This window comes from Pararge aegeria, chromosome 2 (genome assembly GCF_905163445.1).
Source record: "Pararge aegeria chromosome 2, ilParAegt1.1, whole genome shotgun sequence".
Taxonomy (NCBI): Eukaryota; Metazoa; Arthropoda; class Insecta; order Lepidoptera; family Nymphalidae; genus Pararge; species Pararge aegeria.
The window spans coordinates 10,994,005-11,016,232 of NC_053181.1; the positions used below are offsets into that span (position 1 = coordinate 10,994,005).

The 22,228-nt window shown below is 35.2% G+C and overlaps 1 protein-coding gene across 1 annotated transcript; it reads left to right on the forward strand.

Moving 5' to 3' along the window:
* The first annotated feature begins 1,187 nt into the window (after nt 1-1,187).
* On the forward strand, nt 1,188-22,228 carry LOC120629051 (trafficking protein particle complex subunit 8). Its single transcript, XM_039897797.1, has 19 exons — nt 1,188-1,619; nt 2,230-2,391; nt 8,073-8,361; nt 8,843-8,987; nt 9,062-9,143; nt 9,450-9,550; nt 10,059-10,247; nt 10,512-10,612; nt 12,143-12,391; nt 13,264-13,546; nt 15,024-15,209; nt 16,337-16,640; nt 16,990-17,281; nt 17,350-17,488; nt 17,756-17,966; nt 18,786-19,003; nt 19,616-20,406; nt 21,116-21,230; nt 21,925-22,228. Exons 1-19 carry the CDS (start codon nt 1,472-1,474, stop codon nt 22,063-22,065), a joined length of 4,146 nt encoding a protein of 1,381 aa, XP_039753731.1. The 5' UTR covers nt 1,188-1,471; the 3' UTR covers nt 22,066-22,228.

The following is a 22,228-nucleotide window of genomic DNA, read 5'->3' on the forward strand; positions in this document are numbered from 1 at the left end:
TGTCATCTGATTAACTTTAAATGAGTTCAGATCCACAGCATTTAATACTTTACTACACCTACTAAACTTGGCGCTCAGCTTAGCTACAAGCTGCAGTACTCATCAACGCCACCACTACTGCGTGATTGCAGTAGTGATCAAACATAATCACTACTGCTTGCAGTCTAAATCTACACACAAGCAGTCCGTCTGATAGCGCGTCTAAAGAGCCTCTCATTATTCTAAGTAAAGACTATAGAACTATCAATAAAAACCAAGAGACACTCATGAGCATCCGAGATTTAAAAAGAAAAGCATGCATTAGTTTTGAAATGTGGGTGTAGCAAACGCATGTAGCTTCCAAGCGTTAACTTCGTTAGAATCATTGGTCGTGCAGAAGAGTCAACTAAAATGCTAGTGCAGCAATACAGTATAAGTATTCTACCTAATATAGTATAGTACCAATCAAACTTTTATATCTGCCCGCACACACGGAAATTTCATTATATATTAGATTTGTTTCAATAATGTAAATAGTAATGTGTGCAAGTATGGATAAAAAATATTGATATAGACCATGTGTGGACAGCCTATAACTTCTCGAAGTTCGTGCGTTTCGTGAAGCAGAATTCAACATTCGGTATCAGCCAATAAGCGGGACTGTACAATTAACTAACTGCGCGTAGCTAACTATGTGGGATAGTTTTATGTCTAATTTCAATAAGTTTTTGCTATAATGGGGAGATGAAGTCTGAAGGAATGTGGAGGGGAAGAGAAACGAGTGTAGGAGTCCGAGTCTTCAGATGCCGTCGGTGTTTTTGGTGTTTGCAGAGGCTGCGGAGGGCGGAGGCATCAATAGTATCGGGGTAAATTTGTGGATGTTTGGAATCGAAGACTGATAGGATTTTGAGGACGCGCCTTTTCGCTTCGGGGGTTCATACCTTTTTCTCTTTACTGACAAATTATCAGAGACTTATAAACCACCAAAGATTACCCTGTGCACTATTCAAGAACTTTAAATACATGAAGCTTACAAAGTTGCATAAGAATATATAACATCAACAATTGAAGACATTTGAATTACCCGAATTAAAAAAATTACTCTATTGAAGACGTGGCTGTACGGTAAAATACTTTTGCCTTTTCCCAAAAGGAAAGAATAAAGAAAAAAGATTGGCCTTTTGACATATTGTATGATAAAAAAAGAGTAAAAAATAAATATTGCAATCGGATTTAGTTAATTATAAAATTTCAGTTTTATAACTGAAACAGATGTAAAAGCAATCACAGACTGTATTTCACAGACCAGTGATATGATGTATTGTTTGTAGTACTTATGTAGTACTGTACAGTTTACTCTCGTAAGGTTCAAAGCTTATTTATCACCATCATAAGATGATGTACATGTTAAACACGGTCTAAAACAAATTTTGCTAATTTATAATAAGGTTTTACAACAAAAATTTATAATTATTGGATCTAAAATTTTTGCATGATGAAAACTGCTCAGGAATTTATTCAAAATTCCTTTTCTCCGGTCATTGCAACATTATGCAGTTCAAAAGTGGAAAATATAGTTGGCAAAAATAACTTAACCCTCCCAGAGTTATTACAACCTTTTACAACTGTTGATTGGGAAGGTAAGATCTATTGAATTTAAATGTGTCTAAACCAGAGGTATCCCACCTTTTCTTGATCAAGGGGACTAGCTCTTTTGTCCATAGTAATTATTTTTCGGTGAAATAATAAAACATCATTATCTGTTTAGATAAATGCCCCAGTCATCATCATCATCAACTCATTACCAGCCGTAGGGGCTGTAATCTACTAGTCTGTAGATTTATAAACTTCACACACCATTGAGAACATTATGCAGAACTCTTAGATATGCTGATTTCCTCACTATGTTTTCCTTTACCGTAAAAGTGATATTTAAATTGCTTTACATTAAAAACACATAACTCCAAAGTGTGGTGCAACCCGGGATCAGTCTCCACGAAAGTAAAGCCGAAACCTTACCCACTAGGCTTTCACGACAATGCCCCAGTAATAACTGGAAAATGTTGGTAACATAATATCTAACTAGATATGTAATTTAATAGAGAAACAAAATTCATATCATTTAAGGTAGGTAGAAATTGTTTTAAAAATAGGAAATATTTAGAATTTTTTAAGCAACAATTAAAGGTAGACCAGAAAAAGGGCCTTAGCCCCTTCTTGCTCTAATCACATTATCCTTTTAATATTCAGGTCAAATCCGTGAACCAGGAGGAGGAATATGCACTATAAAAAATTTTGACTTAGTCATAAGGGATGTAAATTGGAAACCTCTTCCACCAACTGAAGCAAGAAGACAACTGAACAATGCAGTCTTACACAATTATGATGAAAAAACTGTACCAATTAATATAGGTTTGAATTTTTTTCTTCCATATATTACTGTTTGTAGCAATTTTTAATAGATATATATTTTGCTAAAGGTGTTATTGTGCACACAGTATGTTTTGGGGTGTGTAAGCTTGTGATTTTTTGTTTTCACATCAGTTGTTAAGACTAAGTATAATTTGTAGTGAAAGTTGTTATTGTTCTCACAGTGCCTATTGTATCTACACAATTTTTTTTCAAATTTCTTAACAAAATTTAATTCAAGGATTACATCACTACCCTTACTACTGCTACTTACAGTAGCTTGGCAATATATTTATATATAACTTGTATATGATTTGTAAAACAAAACATTATATTTATCTTTGATGATGATTGATTGATGATGATGATGATGATTTCTTAGGGGCTTAACTTTCATCGCACACAAGATAGAGCAACCATTGTTAAATTGTAAAATTATGAAGAGTAACTGCTGAGTTCCTTGCTGGTTTTTTCTCGGTAAAATCTGCCTTCCAAACTGGTTGTAGATGTGAGAAATGTGAGAAATTGGGTTATGGAAGATTAAAAACGACTCGATGGATAGAACTGAATTTAATATTATCCAAAAATATTATTATTATTTTATTATATTTAGCAAGGTAGGTAATACGTCTATCACCTAGCAAACTGTGAACAACAATGAATGAGATGGCGCTGGTACATTACTTTTATAACATGTAACATTCAAAGTACCTTCTCAAATATAATTATAAATGAAGATTAGTTTTTGTATTTATTTGTAACATAAACCAACACGCCCCCTCAAAAATTAATCGACTTTTATACAAATCAACTTTAAGCAGAACATAATTACCTCCTTGCTTTATCTCTGGGAGTTACATAATAATAATAGCCCAATATTTGTTGCACAGGATTAGGAAAACCCAGTAAAACCTAATCAGACTATTTTATTTACTTAAATTAATGTAAATTAAGTATACAATTGAAATCATCTTTATTCTATCTTTATATAGATTATTCTAAACCCATTTTTCTCCTCATTTCCTGGAAAGTAATGGCAGGTAACGGTTTCGTCAAGGCATCAGCGAGCTGTTGACCTGTGGGAATGTAATTTAATTTTATTACATTTTTCTCAATTTGTTCCCTAGAAAAGTGATATTTAATATCAATATGTTTTGTACGCTTATGATTGGTTGGATTGTTTGCGATACTTATACAGCCATTGTTATCTTCATAGATTATAATTGGGTTTACAATATTTATATTTATACTAGCTGCTAATGATTTAAGCCATAAAGCCTCCCTAACAGCTTCAAATAATGCCATATATTCGGCTTCGGTTGATGATGCCGCTACTGACATTTGTTTTTTAGTACTCCAGGTAATGGTACACTGTTCAAACAGTTTAAATAAATACCCGGTTGTACTTTTCCTATCTTAGGTATCATTGCCACCCCAATCTGAATCTACATAGCCACAAAGAATGTTATTATAGTTACACCTTCTGTATGTTAACTTTAAATCAGCTGTACCTTTTAAATATCTTAAAACTCGCTTCAGACACTGCCACAGTTCTTTATTATTTTTATTGGTATACCTGCTCAGTATATTAATGCAAGAACTTAAGTCTGGCCGAGTACATATCATAACATACATTATACAACCTATAACATTTCGGCATGGCGCATTATATTTCTCATCAGAATTTAATGCTTCATATTTCAGTTTATTTTCTAATGGGGTATGTACAGGTTTACATTCGTGCATTTTAAACTTATTTAGAATAGTTTTTATGTACGCACTTTGATCTAATGTGATTTTATCATTATACCTGCTAATTTTGATACCTAGAAATAGTTTTATATCTTGTAAATCTGTCATTTCGAATTTACTCATTAAATATCTTTTAAAATTTTCCATTATTTCAATATCACCGCATACAATCACTAAATCATCTACATATAATACTACATATATATTTTTGCTTACATCCCCTTTATTTAATTTGTAAATACATCTATCAACTGATGAATTTTGAAAACCTTCCTTTATTAATGCTGCCTCAAATACTTCAAACCAGCATCGAGCAGCTTGTTTGAGCCCATAAATAGATTTATTTAATTTACAGACGTAATTATTTTTATTAAATACACCCTCAGGGACTGTCATAAAAATTTCTTCTTTTAATTTCCAATTCAGAAAGGCTGTTTTAACGTCCATATGATGAACCAACAAATTAAATTGATTGGCAAAACTAATTATAAATCTAAAACTAGCTATTCTTGCAACTGGTGCGAACGTTTCATTATAGTCTGTTAAATATTCTTGACTAAAACCTCTCGCAACCAGTCGGGCTTTGTATCTCAAAGGTTTTCCAAATTCATCATGTTTTATAGTAAAAATCCCTTTGCAATCTACAATATTTTTACCCTTAGGCCTAGGTACTAAATCCCATGTATTATTTTTTAAAAGAGAATCTAATTCACTTTTAATTGCATTTTCCCACTGAGATCTATCATCCCGAGTTTTAATCTCGCCATATGAACTTGGTATTTTGTATAACATTGAATTAGCACACATTATATAATCTTCGTTCTCCTCAGAGTACGAAATAGGGGGTAAATGTTTTAACCTTTCACTTCTCCTAAGTTCGCAATTATGATCTGTTTTCATTTTCATTTAATAAAGAACTTTCAGAATTATTCATTAGTTGCTCGGATTCGTTTGTTTGTTCATGGATTATTTTGCGAATTTTATTGGGACACATGTGTTCATCAGATTTTGATTTATCTGATTTATGACTGTCAGAGTTACGAGACTTAACTGATTTTGAAATATTTTCAGGATCAGTTTTATTTTGAGAATTTTCGATATTCCCTTCAGATCTAAGCACAGGCCTAGACTGTAGAAAATTATTCTCGTCAACTATGACGTCTCTAACTACCACATGTTTTTCGCATTCTGGGTTCCAAACTTTGTATCCGTTTGGTTCATAACCCACAAGAATACCTTTCCATGATTTATCATCGAATTTTGTTTTACCGGTTTTATTATGAACGTAAACCGTTGAGCCAAAGACTTTTAAATATTTTATTTGTGGTTTCTTATCATGCCACATTTCGAATGCTGTTTTAGAACAGTTTAAAGCTTTTGTCGGGGTTAAATTAATTAAATAAACTGCAGTTAAAACTGCATCGCCCCAAAACACTTTATCTAATTTAGCACCGTTTATCATGGAACGCGCTTTTTCGGTTATAGTTCTAACCATCCGTTCAGAAACGCCATTCAGTTGTGGAGTTCTTGGAACTGTCAAATGGTAGGTTATACCTTTATCAACACAATAAGTTTTCATTTCGGAGGATAGGTACTCTCCACCGTTGTCACAATATAAATTGACTAATTTTAAATTAAACTTAGCCTCGCTCTTTGCAACAAAATCTTTGAAAGCAGTGAATACTTCTGATTTATGCTTTAATAGATATGTAACACAGTAATGAGTATATTGATCAACAAAAATCACAAAATAATTTTTGTTGTTAATAGTTGTTGGAGAAATTGCGCCGCATACATCTGTATGCACTATAAATAATGGTCGCGTTACGTACCTTTTATCTTTAGCCTGGTTGAACGGTAGTCGGCTCTGTTTTCCATTTATGCAAGCCTCGCATAATTCATCATTAGGTAAGATGTTATTGATTTGATTTGAATCTTCAACCATATCAAGATTTTTAATTTGTAAAAATTTAGTTTTACTAATATGACCAAATCGTTCATGCCATAATTTGTAACTATTTTTGTCACTATTGCACACTTGGGAAACAGATCGACTTATGTTCATACAAGCCATTAATTCTAAAGTATTTAAATTGTTTTTTAACATACCTTGCATAATGGTTGTATTACCATTAAGTATTTCCGCTCCATTTTTATTGAAAACAATTGTCAATCCAGCACGCTGCATTCTCGATACCGATAGTAAATTGTAGGGTACCTCTGGACAGAAAAGCACCTCTTCGAGAACACCTTGTATTCCCGTGTTGCTGGTAACCTGTAGAGTACCTTTTTTAGTAGCTGAAATAAATTCACCATTTTTAGCAATTGAAATTTTTAAAGGTGGCTGTAAATCAACAAAATTAGTAAAAAAATCTTCTCTGTTTATAATATGATCCGATGCTCCTGAATCCAGTAGAAATGTAATTTTATTTCTATGCTCATTGATATGATGTTCACCAGTCATAAATGCAAAACCAGAATAATTGTTGGATGTGGATGGCTGATTAATGTCAACTGTCTGGACGGTTCTATTTCTTTCCGTAGATTTTTGCTGTTGCATTCGTTTGTAATAGAAACAGTCAGATTGAACATGATTTCTACGTCCGCAGTAATTACACTTAACGTATGACTTTCGTGTAGCTTTATTTTCCTTTTTATTAAAATATGAATTTTCAAACTTCCGTTTACGATTGTTAAATTTAGAACGTCTTTCGACGTGCAATACTTTTGCGCTTGTATCACTTGCTTCGTTGTTTAACTTTACTTCATGATCCAATAGTCTTGTTTTGACAAACGCCAATGTCAAATTATCTTCCGACAATGTTTCGATCGCAGTTATAATTCCGTCATAAGTTGAGGGTAGTGTGAGTAATAAATGTGCAACCTTATCAGTTTCTTCTAATTTTGCTCCAGCCGCTAATAAATCCGTGATCAAATCGTCAAACACAGCGAAATGTTTTATTAGGATAACGTCACTTTTTAACTTTAATGACAATAACTTTTTACGTAAGGCCAATTGTGTCGCGATACTTTTTCGTTCGTAAATAGAATCTAAACTCTTTAAAATATGTTTTGCTGAACTTTCTTCCTTTGCAAAACAAAGACAGGAATCATTCAAATACTCCACGATAACACTTTTTGCAATCCGATTATTTTTCTCCCATTCACCGCATCCAATTTGTGGGTCTTCGTCAATCGCATTTATAACATTCAATTCACTTAACAACTCACGTATTCTAAACTTCCAAACACTATATTTTTCACCGTCAAACGGTTTAATATTTCTCTTTGTCTTCAAACTGTCCATCCTATTAGCGTGAAAAATAACCACTAGATTTTAAACTTTTTATAAACTAATAAACTATGTAATTTGCGTGTACTGGGCCCATAACCTGTGAGAAATGTGAGAAATTGGGTTATGGAAGATTAAAAACGACTCGATGGATAGAACTGAATTTAATATTATCCAAAAATATTATTATTATTTTATTATATTTAGCAAGGTAGGTAATACGTCTATCACCTAGCAAACTGTGAACAACAATGAATGAGATGGCGCTGGTACATTACTTTTATAACATGTAACATTCAAAGTACCTTCTCAAATATAATTATAAATGAAGATTAGTTTTTGTATTTATTTGTAACATAAACCAACAGTAGAGTCACTACAAACAGAATACTGGATGTTTCAAAAGTGCTTATATAAGGCCTAATCAAAAAAAAAAATTAATTTGAATTACCTAAAACATATTGTCATGTTTTGTTTACTAGTTCAATAAACATTGTACAATAAAATATTGTTCCCCGCAACTATGTTCACGTATGTGTATACTTGAATACACATCACAATTTTTTTAATAGGCTCCATTTGATTGCTCATTCATATTGTTAGTAGGATTCATATTTTTAAACAAATTTTCATTTTGCAGAAGGACATACGATTGAAATACCTCAAGCTACACCTTGGTTTGATGCCTGGAGAGAGACATATCTTGAAGTACAATTTCCTTCAGATCATGAATTTACTAAACACTTTCTGGCGTGTATTATTGTTGCAACTACTTTGGATGATAATATAATTGATGTCTATAATGCATTAAATCAACAGTATGCCCAACTACAAAATGTTACACCACCTAAATTACCTAAGTGGTTTAACGCTGCAGTCTTAAAGTCATATCTTCTTCTTCATGATTCATCAGCAGTTCCTAAGGAGAAGTATGTGTGATTTCATTGCTTGATGTTTATTATCTGTAACATAAAAAGTGTTAAGAAAATCATTTTATGCATGCCGAAAGATTATTCTTTGTCATCATTATCAACCCATTGGTGCAGGTGTCCTCTCTCGGAATAAGAAAGGTTTGAGCTGTAGTCCACCAAGATGGAATGACCTGAAAATAAAAACCTCTTCTTTTAAAAAAATTGATTCAGTAATTTCAAAGTACGCGGATTTCAAAAAATCAAGCTTTAGCTTACCATGTTTTGAAGTTGAGCCCTTAATAATAAAGGTACAAAATAAAAATAATGAGGTTTTTGGTACCTTAACGCGTTTGTATGGCAGTGCTGAACATTTTATCGTAATAATATTCTGCACGCGTATGCACCTAATGTACTAAGGAATGCTATATTTTTGGGATTTCTGGCCCCTGGGATTTCTGGCCCCTGGGATTTTAATCTATTAATATTTATTTTATTTCAGAGCAATTATGACATTTGAAAATGTAAAACATAATTTTGGTGCTACAAACTGTTTTATGTTATCAATAAATTCTAAACATGCTGCAGATCCGAAACTTCAAACTGATTTTTGGACCAGATATTTAAGGAGATCCAGGGAATTAACTGTAAGAATTCATGATCTGCAAATGTTATATTAAATTTGTGTTCAAAATAATATGATATTCTATTTTGCTTACAGAATGAATCTTTGGCAGGCTCTCTTCAAGTACCATCATTTGATTCTCAAGTCACATTCTCTCCAGCAAATGTAACTACTCCAGGTACATATTTACGTTTCAAAAGTTCTTATAAAGAGTCCTACATGAAATAAATGAATTTAGAAATTGAACTTTAACAGAAGAAACGGCGTAGAAATCTGTGTACTTACAAAAAATTTAGAAATGTTTTTATGAACGTACATTAAATTTTCAAATATGTACTGACTATACACTGACATTATTTTAAAATCTTTAAATTTATCTCTCAATGACTCTCTCGGACCCATTTTGTAGATAGAACGAACAGCCCTCTTCTGCAGCACGAAAATAGTGCTAATATCAGCAGCAAATATAATATTCTTTTTTTAGATGAGAAACTGATTACTGCAACAACATCTACAAACCTTGAAGGTGTCCATCCTCTTACTACTACTGACAATGATGTGTATGATAACGCAAACAGCTTGGAGGTAAAACATGGTTTTTTTTTTGACTAGATGTTGCCCGCGACTACGTTCGCGTTTGTGTTGTTTTGTCTCAGTTTTTCTGATGGCGGAGAAATCGACAAAACCTTTCATCGTATATCCCGAACGAATTTTTTTTAGTATAAAAAGTACTTATATATTATTTCAATCGGGAGTATCAGCCTATAGATGTACCAAATTTAACTTAAATACGTTCAGTAGTTTTACGTTCTATTTCTTATTTCTAATGCCTCCCAAGTCCCAGTTATCTTATTACAAAAATCTTTAATTTACTAGTCTACAATATTATTATATATATATATAGACAACTTTTTGTTGATATTATAATATAATTTGTGATTGTGTTTGTGTGCATTATTAACGTCGCTATTAAAATTCTTGCTCGGGCTTCAATTTTCTAACTTTAATTATAAATTTAACACACTAAGTATTTAATTGAATATTTTTGCTACAAATTTAAGTTAATTTTAATATTATTTATGTATTGTTTTAGCCATGTTCTTTTTCTGGCAGTTCAGAAAGTGTAAATGTGACTGGCAAGTCTTTAGATAGTTTATCTGAAATCCATGGTGCTGCACTAAATGCGAACGATATAGATGCAATAAAAAGTTTCTTGCATGAGTATGCATCGAAAGCGTTGATACCACAGTTAGAAAAACAAATTGCACAATTAACTGAAGTTGTAAGTACGCTCACTAGAGTAATAATTTATTTTAAAACAATAATTATTAATCTGCATAGTAAAGTTATTAACTTTTGTCCACGTCTTATTCGTTTCTTATTCCTGAATATAAAATATCCAATGTAATAAATGATAATAACAACTTTCACATAATGCATGTTTTTTTTTCTGGGATATAATTAAGTGAAAGGCGCGCATTTATCGATAATAATTTAAAATAATGAATGTTAAGGTAAGTTATACTCAATGTCAGTTATGTTTAAGGTTGCAAATAAAAAAGGTGTGAGTAGATCTCTATTATCGGCAACTAAACGATGGTTTACCACTGGAAAGTCTGGAGCTGCCACAGTTAACAATACAGTTATGTATGTTTTTCTATTATGACTTTTATTGTTACTTATCTTATCACGAGGGCTCAATTAAACTATTCAAATGTACTATATATATATTTCTTGTGTGCGTGTGTATGTCACTGAACTCCTCCTAAACTACTGGACCGATTTGAATGAATTTTTTGGTATGCGTTTGGGCGGCACCCTGGATGGTTTAGATTCGCAAATCAGCCCGACAGATGGCGCTGGGGTCCGCTAGTGTATTATAAATAAATTGTATGTCATGCAGAATACAAAAAACGGCAATAAGCAGTGATAGCCTAAGGGTAAGTGTTCGGATTTCCTTTTCTGGAGACCGAGTTCGAGACCCGGAACGCACCATTGACTTTTCGGAGTTATGTGCGTTTTTAATTTAAGCAATTTTAATATCACTTGCTTTAAACGGTGAAGGAAAACATCGTAAGGAAACCTGCATGCCTGAGGGTTCACCACAATGTTGTCATAATTAAGTCTACCAATCGGCACTTGGCCAGCGTGGTTGACTTACCCCCTTACCGGCTTTAACCCCTGTAGTGAGCCGGTAAATAGGTTGATGATGATTCTTTTTTTCTACAGGAAGTACTCTCTTTTTCAGTGCGGATATTTTAATATGTCATACATGTTTGTAACCAAATTTATGAACACATATATTTTTTTTTAATGTTGTACTTAACGATACAGAAATTAACGGTTACAAAAGATTAGTCCCCGGAAAAGATAATTATGGGCACCCTACTCTCAACTGGTAACGTGCGATCAACGTTTTTGCACTCGGTCCTATCGTCGCAGCGGTTATTCCATAAAATAAAGCATAATAATAACTTAAACAATTAAAATTGAAAAACCCATTACTTACCTTTGCATGTCACACATTACAATGTATTTTTTTTAACCCACTACAAGTTAGCCCATGACTGCAATCTAACCTGGTGTTAAGTGATGATGCAATCTAAGATGGTATTAGGCTTTTATTTATTTAGATAGATACCTATTACGAGTAGCCATGATTTGCTTATATTATGCTCGGACATGGCAAATTTAGTGGCAATATGTTCTATTACCACCAAAAAAAAATCCGCAGTGGTTTCAAAATTATCCTGTATTGGGCAGAAGCGTCATCCGTGCTGCTACTACATCTACTGCGATCACCCACCATTCTGCCCAGTGTGGTGTTTATGGGCGAACTTTCCCGTGAGACCTTTAGTCAGCAGTATACTCACTCACCTTATATTATTACCTTATTCTTAGTAGCTGGTTTCCGCGCTGTTCGTCCGCGTTTATTACGGTTTTTTTTTTACAAATCCCGTGGGACAAGTTTGTTTAGGTGGGATAAAAAGTAACCTGTAACTGTCCGTTCTTTAAACTAACTCAATGCCAAAATCAAGTCGATTTTATGGCTTAGTTAGGGCGTAATGTAAGGACAAAGACCCAAACACACTTTCGCATTTATAATATTGCTAAGGATTGTAATCTCACTTCCTTCGAGTGGTTAAATCTATTTAATGATGTGTTTTTCATTTTAAGATACTCGACCGATTGTGCTGAACTACAATTGCGACGATTAGGTGACCTTTGGTTTCTGTGTGGGCAATGGCAGCGGGCCTTCGACGCTTATCATACCGCGAAAAGGGAATTCTATGCTGACAGTGCATGGCTGTGTTACGCGGGTGCGTTAGAGATGGCCGCGATCAGTGCTTTTATGGCAGGAGAAGCCAATAGAAAAACCTATGGATACATGGAAGAAAGTATTATAACTTACCTCAATACCTGTAGGTGAGAACGCTGTTTCTTATAGAGATATTTAGCATTGAAACATAACAAATACATTACCTCGCCCTATTAGGAACGTAGCATGTTAAGACGATGGTATAGTTAGGGCAAATATGATGAACAGGTATTTCAAAAAACTATTACTGTCGCGCTGAGCCCGTCTTCGCTCGTAAAGTGCGTTAGGGACAGATAAATAGATAAATATCTAGCCCCGTATTCCTCTGTTTTGTCATCCAATACCGAGCAAATTGAATTATTTTTGGCATAAAAATTTTAAGGAAGATTACGTCTAGGTTCTATTTTCTTTTTCATGTTATTTGTTTTTCATATTTATCGTCGAGTCCTCTGAACATTGCGGTAAAAAACTGTATTATTAGACATTTTAGCGTTTTTCTAAAGTGTTTAGATTTTATAACAGAGATATAAATGTTTCGACATGTTTTTTTTTTATTCCGCTACAAGTTAGCCCCTGACTGCAATCTCACCTGGTGGGAAGTGATGTGTGGAGGAGTTTGGTAGTCATACCCCTAATTGGTTTCCATGCGAGATTGCACCGAAACACTTAATCGCTTAGCGGGACGTCTTTATCGGTAGGGTGGTAACTAGCCACGGCAAAAGCCTCCCACCAGACAAACGTCTACACAGGATTTTAGTTTATTAAAATAAATTATTGGTCTAGAGGCATTATTCATTCGAAAAATAAGGGAAGCATTTGTCTGGAGTATGGAAAATCTCGCCTATACTTGCCTCTTGAAATCCGTAACTTTACAGAAGAAAACAGCTCAAAGTAGAGTTTTAAAAACAAATTGGCAAATTACGTATATTTGCGATATATGTTTCGATTTTTTGATGGTAACCAGTTTTTAATATTACAGAATGATACAGTATGCAGTCAGAGCCACTTTACTTTCGGTTCCGTGCTTGATCAACGCTGGGATGTATGGCGAAGCTGCCAAACAGCTCATCCGCATGACCTCTGAAGACAGCGATTTACGGAGTGCCATGCTTCTTGAGCAGGCAGCTCTGTGTTTCCTTAAAGGCCCAAGTAATAAAATCATGTCGAGAAAATACGCTTTTCACATGGTGCTAGCTGGGCACAGATTTTCTAAAGCTGGGCAGAAGAAACACGCATATAGGTGTTACAAACAAGCTTATCAGGTACTTTAAACTACCTTTATATCCCAGTTAATTGTCTGGAGTCTATAATATTTGTATTTTTTCTTGATTTTCCTGTGACCGTAAATAAACATTTTGTTTTGGTAGTAGTTGAGCGTTTTGTGACAGAGCTCATCCGGGGAAGTACTATCGCCGGTTGCCGGTTTAATTGCAGGCACATGAGGCTTCGTCCGGGAGGTGGTATACCTTCCGGACGGAGCTCCCGGGTTCCCCGGGCGTCTAACAAAGCCAACAAGAGGGACAAGAAGGAACCAGCCGTGGTGGTTTATAGTTTGGGTAAACCCCTTTAGAGGGGGGAGTCCCACATTATCTCCGTCCCAAGGGTCGGAGGTAGCAATAAAGCTTTTCCACCACGCCAAAAAAAAAACTAAAAGGACATGAGGTTTAACACCTACAACATAGAGCGGAATGTTGCAATACATGCTCCTTGCATGCCCTCTTAAATGTTGCTCTGTTTATAGACTTTTGCCCCCGACTTCGTCTGCGTTTGATTTTGTTTTTGATGTGGCATTAAATTTAGTTGTAGTTCTAAAAAAAATTAAAGTATTCAGTATCGCTAAGTATTAAATGAGGGGTCTGCTGCCGTCCGCTGAGGAGTTCTGTCCTCTATCTCCAAACACAGTTAGGGCAAAATTAAACACATACTATAACCTCTATAGTACAAAAATAATTATTTAAATCTATAGGGTATAATTTGTCGGAGTTATGGTGTAAAATCGTCAAACACTTTCATCCCCTCTCAAAGGCACCGAGCTTAATGTCGGGATAAAAAATATCCTATATTATTCCAACACTTCCAAGAATATGTGTACAAAGTTTCATGAGGATCGGTTAAGTAGTTTTTGCGTGAAAGTGTAACAAACAAACTTACATTGACATTTAAAATATTAGTAGGGATGGTTTACCAATTACCATCAGATAGGCTATCTGCTTAGTACGTTAATTGTAACTTAAAATAAAACACCCTTTTTAATAAACGTGATGTAGCGTTGGTTACGCGTTACCCATCCAAGTAGCCAAGTTTTTAGTTCCCTTTAGAGTAATTTATTACGTGTTACTTCATTTAGTGATATGCTATTATCCATTAGTTGCTGGCCTTATTGCATGCGATCCAATGATCATACGGGCTGAAATCTTAGGTCCCATTTATTTTGAACCGAAAAAGGGCTTAATTATTATTATGGCTGATTTGTTACCCGAATAGGTAATTAAATATTATAATGTTAAGATTATGTAAAAAAAAAAAAGCTACACTATCGCATTAGGTTTAAGTATTCTGTAATGATAGTGTTAGAATAAGAATATAAATAAATAAATTATCGGTTGAACTTTGAAGGTGTACAACAGCTCTTTCTTCTTCACTTATCTTAGTTCCCACAATACTAGCTTTTGCGCTTATTTTGGGGCTTGATGGCGATGTGTGTATTGTTGTGACATATATATTTATTCGTGCTTACAGGTGTATTCGGGGAGCGGGTGGCGTCTATCGACGGACCACGTGCAGTTTGCGTTGGGGCGGCTAGCGGGCGCACTGCGGTCGCCGGAATCGGCCGCATCGTGGCTGGCCGCACCTCTCGCACCGCACTCGCCGCAACCTGCGGCCCAGCAAGACGCCTTTCTGCGCGAGTTCATGCTCGCCCATCAGGTCAGTTGTACTCTAGCAGGTGTAGCTGGTATCAACGCGTAGTGTAATCTTCAGTGGGGATCCACTTTGGTAATTTATCCCAACAGGTGTCGCATAAGCGAATCGGATATACCATAGGCTTAACATATAAACTCCCCATGCTATGAGCTTTTCTCATGTGATTGTAATTACACCGGCAACCACGCTCTGCATAGCGAAACACAGAGTTGCATCATTCTGACGGGCTCTGTCAGCTAGTAAGTTTTACAAGTCATTCCTTTAAATTATTAAATTATAAAAGTACATACCATAAAATTAATTAAACCTAAGTTACATACAATTATTTAATTAAATTAATTATTAAAAACATAACTAATAAAAAAATCTGAAAATAAATAAATTGGAATAAAATAGTTAATTAAAATTGATGACTTCAATATAATACTTAAACTTAACTCAATAAAATTAAAGTCAGGTTAATAAGTAGATAAAATAGAATAATATGTATAACTTTCAGTCTAAATTCAATGTAATTGTTATGAAAAATACCTAATTCATTCTGTTAAGGCATCGTAATAAAGTACGATGTTTTGTCTCATTGGCTACGGTTTTAAACGCAGCAATACGTAATCATGTGTCGTGAATAGTATCCCATATCAGATATGTACAAATCAATAATTAAAAAAGAGATAATAAATATCATGGCTTGGATGACGTTACTATCATAACAATACTAATTTGAAACTATTATTGTACTTTTTATATATCATAAAAGAGCCATAATCTTTCTTTCCTTTTTCAACATTGTTTAAACAAGTACTAAATTTCTTTTTTATTCGTTATTGAATCCTAAAGTAACAGTGTTTTGGCATGAAGCGTTAGAACATGAAAATTCTTTTGTCAATAAATTAACGAAGAACAGTTTGAAAAAATAGCAGTCACAAATTAGCTATTACGATCCTTAAATATGAATGGCTTAATTACTTGCTTTACGTGCGTTTGATTTAACAATGAAATGTAAGAAAATATGAAAAATGAATACCGAAGAAGTTGATTTCCATAAGTATTTGTTTGACGTTATTTATGTTTGTGTGATCAAAACCCATTTACAATTGTATCGGTATATTATAACATTCACAACTTTTTAGCAATGGGTGGAAACATCAGATGAGTACAAAGAACATCTTCCAGTTTTGCCAGTGCCCCTACTATCGAGTGAAGAGACCGCAGTATTATGCGTGGGTCCTGCACCTCTCTCCTCGCCAGGGAGAACTCCCGCTACGTCTCTATCCTTACCGCCCCAGGCAGATACAAGCATAGACGACCCTTATTGGCACAAACTAGAGGAAACACTGCTCCAGGTTGCACAAGGCAGCATACCGATGATATTTAAGCCAACTATAGATTTGTATACACAAAAAACTGATAGCAATCCAATTGTTCCGAAAGGAGGTAAGGCACATTTAATTTAATAAATAATGAAATGAAGCAAGTCCAAAAATTATGATCTATTTTGTTTTTTATTCATTTTAATAACTTTTAATTACTGTTTTTCAAAGGTCTATCCTCATTAGAACAACAACCGTGTGTGTATTCATCTTTGTTTCTTCAAAATGTCTTAGACAATCTTAAACGATTCGTCTATTGCCTTGGTTATCAAGAAATTGACACAACATTTTAAAATTTCTTTATTAATTTAAAAGCGTTAGTCTACCACAAAATCGAATGTTATATTGTACTATATTTTAACATCGCAACGTGTTTTTTTAGTTTTTAATCTAGTCTAATGTGTTATTTACAGAGCCTATCCAAATTTCCATAACTTTATATAATCCATTAAAGATTTCATTACTTTTGAAAGAAATCGAACTTTTATGGCAGTTCACTCCAAATGTAGAGGAAACAGACACATCCAAAGAGGAAGTCCTGAACAATGAACCCCTGTTAGCTACTGGACAAGTCCTTGAAAGCAACGTGATACACGGTCAGAAAATTCAGTCATTTTTGCTAGATGGAGATTGCAAAAAAACATTGAATTTCACTGTTATACCATTGAAAATTGGGGAACTAATAATACAAGGATTAGCCTTTAGGTAAAAACACGATGTTTTTTCTCATAAACTTAGCTTACTACGTTTTCTTAACTTTCGATACTTTTCAGACTAATAAATGCCGCAGAAGGTAAACAGAATGAAAACAACGTGAAGGTGTTAGGAAAATTAAATTTAAGAGGTAGTGACAGCAATTTTTCGGATAAACTGTTGCAAATAAAAGTTATTTCTCAAGCACCATGTTTACAGGCAAGATACTATTTAATATTATTTTTTTTGGTTATTTTCTAAGGAATTATAACGTTTTATCTTACTACGTAAGGGTTCTGATAGTCCAGCATATTGAACATAACACAAAAATGCGCAAACAAAATACAAAAAATAAATTGACTAACGTGTTGAAATTAAAATGCAAATATAAAATATATAAAAGGGTTTATCGAGTGCAATTTTGTCGGTTTTTTTTCATTCTGGCCTTTATTTTGTTTGCAATGATGTAATAAGCTTTATTTTTAGATGACTTTGTCTGAAACCGGAGCTGATGTGATAAGCGGAGAAATACTGACAGTAGATGTTGAGTTCCGGAATGTGGGCCCGGTTCCTATGAGCAAACTGTACGTGGCTGTATCGCATCCCGAATGCATGAGCGTTGTCAGCACCGATGACAGTGTGGATGATTTCAAGGCCTTATATGACGACAAATATCGCCCACCACCTGATTTTTCTGGTACGTCGTACACTATTTATTATTATTACACGCATATTTTATTGGGATATTATTTCCACTGGTGCGCCAATGCATAACATGTCTGCAGCAGTAAACATTTCTAGGAGATAAAGTCACGCCTGGTCGCAATCGGATCGCTAGCCTCGTAGTCTGATATCTGGGACGCAAACGCCACTGTCTATCCGTGTACAGGATACGGACAGACAGTGGCGTTTGCGTCCAAGACTTTAAATTACAACTTGCTTTTTCATATAGACAGTGAACAGTTTCAAGCTTCGGTTGTGGTCAATTATCTTAACGAACGAAGAACTAATAGATAGAAGTTCATCATGAAATAACCTTCTGAATAAATAAACTTCTTAATCCTTCGCATTGTGGGAGGAGACCTGTACCCACAGTTACAGTGGGCCGGTAATGCTATAATGATGGTTGTTCGATGCCCACTTGTATGCATCGAAACCGTTCCGCGGGTCGCGGGCTCCGCGGGGAGCGACCCGCGAGCGCGACTTACGTGAACGACACGACCATTTCACGCATCGGCGGTCCCAGTGCATTTACTAAACTTTGTAACACAATAAAAATCCTAGTAAACCAGCAATCAGTTTAATTTCAATACATAATCTTTAATACATTCCAAAATCTATATATATATACACAACAATGGTATTACTGCGCCATATTATGAAAATAATAATAAATAAATATATTACGACAATTCTCACATCGACATCTATCTCAGTACCCATAACACAAGCTACGCTTACTTTGGGACTAGATGGCGATGTGTGCGTTGTTGTAGTATATAAATTATATTTGCAGACGAGCGTGCCGCACGGGCGGAATCGCGAGCACGGGCGGCAGCACGGCGCGTAACGCTTGTGAGTGCGCACGGCGTTGCCGCCAGCACCGCGCGAGCGTCGCTGCTTCTGCGGCCACACGCACGCGCACCGCGGTTATACCTGCTAGCCTACTACGAGACGGGGCAGGGGGCGCGCGCTTACCGCCTGCTACGACACGTCTTTCGCTTCCACCCCACTGTCAGTATGCTGTCCGTATGCGACAGGAGGTTTTCACTTTCTATCCCATTTGAAAAGTAACATATTCAAATCTAATGTTATACCCCTATGTAATAATACCCATAGTTAAACACCTAGCATTGTGGTTAGAGCCTCAGGGGGGAACGAATTGGATCCCCGGCACGCACCTTTAACTTTTCGGAGCTATGTGCGTTTTTCAATTTATGCAATTAAAATATCACTTAAACGGTGAAGGAAAGCGTCGGGAGTGAACCTGCATATCTCCATAATGTTCTCAAAGCCGTGTTAAGCCTATCAATACGCACTTGGCCAGAGTGGTGGACTTAACCCTTTTCATTCTGGGAGGACAACCGTGCCCTGAAATACTCCAGTAATAAAGGTATAAGACCGGTTGGTGCTGATGGGGACGTTTTCGGGTTGTATTGCTGGCATTACAACCACCAATAAACAATTAACATTTGTAACATCAGGAAGGACCTACCCCCTGTAACACAGGTTTTCCTTCCACAGACGTTAGGGCATTCATGTTAATTTTGTATCGATTATTTTTAGCCTGAATAAATGATTATTATACATTATTATAACTATAAACCCACATAACCTTTGTTGCAGGAGACAGTCGAGATTATGACGACACCGCGTAGAGGGCTAGGTCATTCTGGTGATCGTGTTTTAGAAAATATGAATCTTTCCGTTGAAATTAAAAACATATGTAATGAAAAATACGATAATATAACTCTAGAAGTTCTGGAGGCTTCATTACTAAGCAGGCAATGGAAGTTGACGCAACTCACGACGGCAATCGACTCCGAAAATACTTTAATTTCTAGAGAAAGAGCTCACCTTATACTAAAAAGTGCAAGGATTCTTGAAGATATTTCCGAGGGGCAGGTGGAGTATTCCTGTCTCAAAATTGCTAAATATCACCCTGAAAGTAAAGATGACATCAACAAGCCTCCGTATTCGAAATTCGTGACCGACGATACGCCTTCATTATTCGATATCGTCGATACAAGTGACAAAGAAGAAAGAGGTGGATTGATACGATCCATGTTTGTTTTGAGATGGAAGGCGCATAACAAAAAGACAGGTCGAGCAGCCATCGGTCAACATTGCCTTTGGCTACACTGTTTCGGCAAGACACTTTCACGTGAAAGAGAAAAAGTACCCATTGAAGCACTCAGCGTTCATCTTGGTGAAGTGGATACCCGCATAGATTTACACGAAACAAAGGGCAAGACTGAGAACAATGATGTCGTTGTCTTTAGATTGGAACATTCCAGTTACATAGATCACGACTTTAAAGTTAATAAATTATGTATGATACCTGTTGAAATCAATATTGTGAACTGCTATGGAGTACCTGTAAAGGTTTTCATTGATATGTCGCGACAACAAAATAAGTAAGCATTTAGTTTGTTAAACACATAAACTAAAAAACAATTGACAACCCAACCAATTGGAATAACTTTTTAAGTCATTCATTCAAGTCATTGCATTTACACGTGTAAGCTCTGACGTCTCTCGTGGCCCGCTTTCTTCGTCTCCGTTTATAACGATTTTTTACAAATCCCATGGGAACCGTTTGTTTTCCAGGTAGAAAAAGTTACATATACTCTTTGTCCTTTCAACTAACTATACATAAGTCAAGTCGATTGGTTGTTTAGTTCAAACAAGCTAGTAGGAACAAAACTAAAGCCAAGTTTTAGTTCCTATTAAACTTAAACTTCCTATTAAACTTTCACATTTATTATATTAGTAAGGAATAAAATTAATAAGCCAGCTTTCTTACCTAGGGATGCAGGGATGAACAGCTTAACGAATAGGGCGAGATTGTTTATTAATTGCATCTCGAAGCTTTAAATAGGATAATTTTAAGACCGCGTAGATTGTTCTTGGGGGATTTGATTTTCCGAATTAAGACTGGTGAAGTCCGGATAATAGGCTATTTTAAGAACAAATTCATGTAGAGGAGATCCTTAACGGACTGTTTATAAAGACAAATGAAGTTGTTTTTATATCCAACCGACTGAATCATACAATTTTTTGGTACTATGAGTTTAGTGCTAAACACACCCTTGACAAAAGTAATTATTGGTTTGATATTTCCAGGGACAGTTATGGAGAACTTGGCTGGGCTGGTGCTTTAAGCAATGGGCTGGATGTAGGGTCAAAGGATTTGGGTTTAAATGTTACTCTAAAGAAGTTTGAAACCCGTTGCCTACAGGTGAACAAAACATTATTTCTTCTGTCTTACCTTTTTTTAATTTGATCTATTTGGATAAAAGCGGTAACCTAATCATAAATTTTTTGACTGATTCTTAATGGAAACAATAAAATTAAGAAAGCTTCTAACCATTCCGCCGAGCAGCATTTCTGCATTCCGGTCAGGTTGGTGGCCACAGGGCGGCTTTGTTGGGTGTGTCTATGATAAAATCTCTATCTCTATCTAATGATAAAGTCTGTTTATATCTTAGGTGGGCCTACTACTTGATCCTACAATTATGACTAAAAAAACCTATAAAAGGTTTTCACCAATATCCACTTCACTAAAATAGTCAATTTTAATCTTGCGAGAGTTTTCTATCTCGATATAGAGTGTTGTACACTGAGAGTGTTCTTAGTAGTAAGTAGCTGTGTTAACTGAGTAATAAATATGCATTGTTCCTAGATACAGCGAATGTCTAAATGTCACATACTGGCACTTCTTCTTCAGCCTTTTTTGACTAAATTGGTGTAGGCCTCTTTCAACATCTTCCACTTCTCGCAACCTTGAGCTGTGATGATACAATTCGAACCGGCTACCTTCTTCTCGTCGTCGAATTAGTTTTATTACCACAGAATAACTACCATTGTTTTATTGTGTATAAATTGCACACTGAATAAAAACTACTTTCTTAAGCAGTTGTATTTGTTGGCAGGTGCGTGCTTTATGCGCATCGCCAGGCACTTATTTGGTGGGCTCCGCATTTTCGGTGAGCACGATGCTGAGCGCCGAAACTCGCGCTACTACGCGTTTTCCCAACAGCGCCTCACTTCTAGTCGTCAAACAAGTCGTTTGATATCCTCGATAGTAGAGTATAGTAAAATATATCAACTATTATACACATGGTTAAGAATAAATTTCCTGCATTCGCACATAGCTCAATATTTGCTGTGAAAAAAAAAACAATTTTACCTATTATAAGCTAATTATTGAGATAATTATTTATTTATAAATGATAT

Excerpts from the sequence above, each read along its gene's own strand:
- LOC120629051 (XM_039897797.1), top strand. The coding sequence starts at position 1,472 with ATGATGAAAACTGCTCAGGAATTTATTCAAAATTCCTTTTCTCCGGTC. Across the intron at positions 9,144-9,449 it reads AGCAAATGTAACTACTCCAG|ATGAGAAACTGATTACTGCA; the intron begins GTACATATTTAC and ends TTCTTTTTTTAG. Across the intron at positions 21,231-21,924 it reads TTGAAACCCGTTGCCTACAG|GTGCGTGCTTTATGCGCATC; the intron begins GTGAACAAAACA and ends ATTTGTTGGCAG.